General features: G+C 45.6%; 1 protein-coding gene across 3 annotated transcripts in view; it reads right to left on the bottom strand.

Annotated features, from left to right (window-relative positions):
* Tsc1 (tuberous sclerosis 1) overlaps positions 1-4762 on the bottom strand; it is a 63945-nt gene that overhangs the window by 5302 nt on the left and 53881 nt on the right. For all 3 annotated transcript variants that reach the window (XM_013021440.1, XM_013021442.1, XM_013021441.1), the window contains exons 19-22: positions 4411-4521; positions 3444-3566; positions 1161-1348; positions 915-1076 (exon numbers count right to left, since the gene is read on the bottom strand). In XM_013021440.1, coding sequence (XP_012876894.1) covers positions 915-1076; positions 1161-1348; positions 3444-3566; positions 4411-4521 — 584 coding nt within the window. The remainder of the gene's footprint in view (positions 1-914; positions 1077-1160; positions 1349-3443; positions 3567-4410; positions 4522-4762) is intronic.

Below are 4762 nucleotides of genomic sequence, written 5' to 3' on the forward strand. Positions count from 1 at the left end.
TTCCTTCCTTCTTGCTCTCTTTCTTATGTCTTTTTTCTTTTCCTTTTTTAATATAGGGTTTCACTATGAGTCCCAGGTGGCCTGGAACTTGTTATGCAGCCTGAGCCTCCCAAGTGCTGAGATTATGTGTGTGCAGACCACATCTGGCATTTGACTTTTTAATTTTAAAAAGTTGTGGTTGATTTCTTAGTTCCTTCCTATTTAACAACAGGAAAAAGAGACCGGGTTCTTGCAGTTCCCAAACTGTATGTAAAAGAGCCCTGAGGCTATCTATGCAGCAAACAGAGATCTGCCAAGCCCTTGTGCTTTTTTGAAGGGAGCACAGCGCCATCTGTGGGTCAGCATGTGCACTTACAACTAGACAGAGGATATACAGGGCGGTAGTAGATAGTACTGAATGTTTGCGAATAATGTCGTTCCTTGCAAAACCTGTCTTTTTGGTGAACATGGTGATTTTTAAAAAAAGCACCATAGCCGGGTGCCGGTAGCTCACACCTGTAATGCTAGTTACTCAGGAAGCTGAGATCTGAAGATCGCAGTTCAAAGCCAGCCCAGGCAAGAAATTCTGTGAAACTCTTATCTCCAATAAAAAAGAAAAAAGCCGGAAGTGGCGCTGTGGCTCAAGTGGTAGATTGCTAGCCTTGAGCTGAAGAGCTGAGGGACAGCACCCAGGCCCAGAGTTCAGGCCCCACAACCGGACCCCCCAAAAAAAAAAAAGAGAAACTTAAGCATGACTCGTGAGTCTGGATGGCAGTCTACAATATAAGCAGCAGATCAGGAGGCAAGTTAGTGAAGGCAACTCTCTGAAAAGGAGCAGGTTGAGTGCTACAGCCCTGACCAGAGGAACTGCCATGCCCCGGGCCACAACACGATCCACCTTCATCACAAGCTTTGTTGAAACTCTTATCTCCTACCTTTCTTCCGCTGCCTCTGCTGCCTCTGCTTTTTCCTCATCAAGTTTTTGCACGAGGTCATCTTTCTCCAACCTGCCATACAAGTCTAAGATCTCCAACTCAAACATCTGGGTGATCCGTTTCTGAGTCTCATACCTGCTCTCTGCGGCCAGCAGCTGTCCGCTGAAAGACACAGACCCACCAGAACATGAAGGGTGTACTTCATAAAGAGCCCATCATTGCCCGGTCCTTTCTGATGAAAGTTACCTTGCCTGGCTCTTGACATCCTCTAGGTATTTCTTCTGTTCTAGAAGAAGATGGTCTTTCTTGGCCAGAAGAGATTCCAGTTCCAAAATCCGTTTCTGGGAGGTATCGAGCCTCTGATTCTGCTGGAGAACGTGGCTTCTGTTTTTTTCTAGCTCTTTCCGATATGCTGCTTTCATCATTTCTACTTCCTAAAAAAGGGATTGGAGTTAATACTTAACAGAAAATTAACAAGCCATATCTACTCTGAAAGCCATATCATCAATGTTGAGAAGACACTGCACGCCGTAGAAAGATGAATGAGGTAACTCTCTGGAAAGCAAGTTGGTGAACATTAACCCAGTGACCCTTCCTTGAGATCTGCCCCTAAGGAAAGTACCTTGCCATGCATTGGTTTCTTAGGAAGGTAATAAATCATAAGGTGTAAGGAAGTGAACTTTCGCCATAGCAACCTGACCTGGAATCTAACGGGGAAATCCAATACTTTCGGGTATAACATATCATGGACTGAGGCTCTGAACTGGCTGGCAGACAATGTGGCTGCATCAGCTGTACTGCACAGGCTATGTGACCAGCTCTGACATTTACCTAAGCAACAGCGGTCAGCCCTCTCACACAGAGCTCTACTCAACTAACCCAAAGTGGGAAATATTTTTTAAAATGGTGTCTGTGCTGCATATGGACATACTTTCTGGTCATTACACCCTGTAACAACTATTAATACAGCACTGACACTGTATCAGGTACTTCTATGTGAGATGAGAGAAGATTACAGTATGTATGAGGATCCGAATGGATTAACTCTAAACACCATGCCATTCTATATGAGGGAATTGACCATCTGTGCATATGGCTATCTGTGGGACCCTAATACAAGGTATTGAACCAGGAATACCCATGTGCTCTTATTGCCCCTCACCAGCCTGACCAGCCCTTCTCTACTTTACTCTCCTCCACTGGATGAATGAGTACGTCCAGGCTCCAGGCCCAGAGGCTAAGCCTGGCCAGCTTAAGACTATGACAGGGTAGAAACGAGCAGCACTCAGTCCTGGAAGGATGGAAGTATGTAGAGCATTTCTGGGAAAGGTTTCTAACAGACCGAGACCAACAAGAAGAAACCTTCTCCTCTTCCTTAAGATATCACAGTGTCTTCCTAGGACATGTGTATACTTAAATACACAGCTGGCAAGTGTAAGCACAGCTAGCCAGAGAATACTAAGGCTGACAGGTAACTAGAGCAGGCAGTGGCATGAGAAGAACCTAGTTCCTGGATTTTCTTTCCAAACTGACAACCTGACTAACCTGGGTCTTCTTGTCAAGCGAAACAATAAAACTCTGTGGCAAATCAGTGTCTGACTTACTAAAGAAAGTATCCTGACTAATAAAGCAAGATATTATCATCACCACTGTAAAACACACCCCAAAGAGTCTGAGGTTGCCCAATATAACCCTACCTCTCTGAAGCTGTCAAAAACATGTTTCAGCAAACACCTTTCAGAGGTCTCTTTACTCTGTTCACCACCTTTCTTCTCCCAAAGCCCTTCTGTCTCCAAAATAAGTAAGCTGGTTTCTAGAGAGAAAGTTCACATTTAACATCCTCCCAGAGGCTGAGTCTGAATCTAAGGCTGAGAGGAGCTGAGAAACAAGGAGCAATTCAACTATGAAAATTAAGTTTCCCTCATTCTAAGATGACGGTCTCCATTTGGCCAAAAAAGATGCTTTAGAAAGTATAAGCCCAAGAAACCCTAGAAGCCCATTTGTGATGGAGGAACTAGTGACAGGAAGCGTCTGAGCATTTACTATTAAAATTCCATTCCCAGTTCCTTCACTAACATTACCTGAGGCTATCAGTAAAGTGACATGGAACTTCTGTCTCTACGCCACTGGTGAGGCACTAATTAATGTACGAGCGTCCCATTGTTGGCCTTGTTGCCAGGACTGCACGACCACAGGCAGAAACAAGACACACCATGAAAAGGAAGAAAAGATGGCGCATACCAGTGCACCCTACCCACATCCCACCCTCATCTCTTCTGGATGTCCCTGGAGGGGGCATGGAGAAGAAAGGGAGAGAAACACCTTCACCCCTACTCTGCAGCAATACCCCAAAGCCACACAACAAGGAGACAGGCAGACACTCCCATGATGGCTTGGCCGTGTGTGCAGCAGGGCGGGGTGGGGGGGGGGATGGTATAGTGGAACAGCCATTCTATGTGATGTGCTGCCTGGGTCTGCAAAGCTTTTTCAGCTCAGTCCCACACCCCTAACCCACACAGAACCCCATACCTTGGTGGTATCCGAATGCTTGCTCTGCAACTGCTCCAGATACAGCTCGTTGACCTCCCCAAGCACCAATAGCTGCCTGTTTAAGAATTCCATCTGCTGCTGGACCGACTCACTATTTGAGAGCTAATCAAAACAAAATAAGCAAGGTGAAAATCCAATAACCCCAAATGAGCAAATAGGTATTAAACAGGGAGCCATCAGGAAGCTTAAGTGCCTCAAGCTAGGGCACAGTGAGCAAGGCCCATGATTCCCAATACTCTGACAGTATGGCCGGTAGGGCGGGAGGCACCCAAAGGCAATGCAAATGGACTTCAAAACTATACTAAAAAGAAGCATAAAATGAATCTCATCACCCAGAAAACAGTGGAGCAGACAGGCAGAATATAGGATGGAGCTAGAGGAAAATCACCTATTTCTGAGTAACAACCCCAAAGGGGGGGTGGTATCACAGTCCCCAAACTGTAATATTATCTACTTACGTGAACAAGGTGTCAAGAATGGGTTCCATGGAGGCTGGGAAGATGGCTTAGTGGTAGAGTGCTTGCCTAGCATGCATGAAGCCCTGGTTCGATTCCTCAGCACCACATAAACAGAAAAGGCTGGAAGTGGCTCTGTGGCTCAAGTGATAGAATGTAAACCTTGAGCACAAGAAGCTAAGGACAGTGCTCAGGCCCTGAGTTCAAGCCCCAGGACTGGCAAAAAGAAAAAAGAAAAAAAGAAGAAGAAAAGAAAACAAAGAGTTCCATGGGACATGCATGGTCCAGAGCTCAGTGGAGGCTTCTCTGCTGTGGGGCTATGTGTCCTACCCACTCACTGACAGTAACATGGAATGAATCTAGACATTGCCAAATAGTCCCCAGAAGATGGGGAAAGGGAACAAAATCCTTTGCTGCTGTTTCCCCATCACAGATACTCAATTAATATACCTGTCCCATCTGAAGGAAGAAGGGCAAAAGGTATGTCTTACCTTTTGAGAAACCTGGCTGAGCAGCAGCTCCGTGTGACACACCTTGTTATTGGCCTTCTTCAGCTCTATCCGCAACTCTGCAATCATATTCCTACAGTCCTCCAGCTTTGTCTACCAAAGAGATATGGTTGTGAAGTTATGGCATCACTGATAGGTCAGTCCTCTTGTTTGCTCGGTGAAGAATGGCCATGCCTCATTCTCCAACTGCTTTCCTATTCCTGACTTACTCGAGTCCCCTCTCTTTCCTTTTCTGCCTTTTCCTTCCTTCTTGCTCTCTTTCTTATGTCTTTTTTCTTTTCCTTTTTTAATATAGGGTTTCACTATGAGTCCCAGGTGGCCTGGAACTTGTTAT

This window comes from Dipodomys ordii, unplaced genomic scaffold, assembly GCF_000151885.1.
Source record: "Dipodomys ordii isolate 6190 unplaced genomic scaffold, Dord_2.0 Scaffold55, whole genome shotgun sequence".
Lineage (NCBI taxonomy): Eukaryota > Metazoa > Chordata > Mammalia > Rodentia > Heteromyidae > Dipodomys > Dipodomys ordii.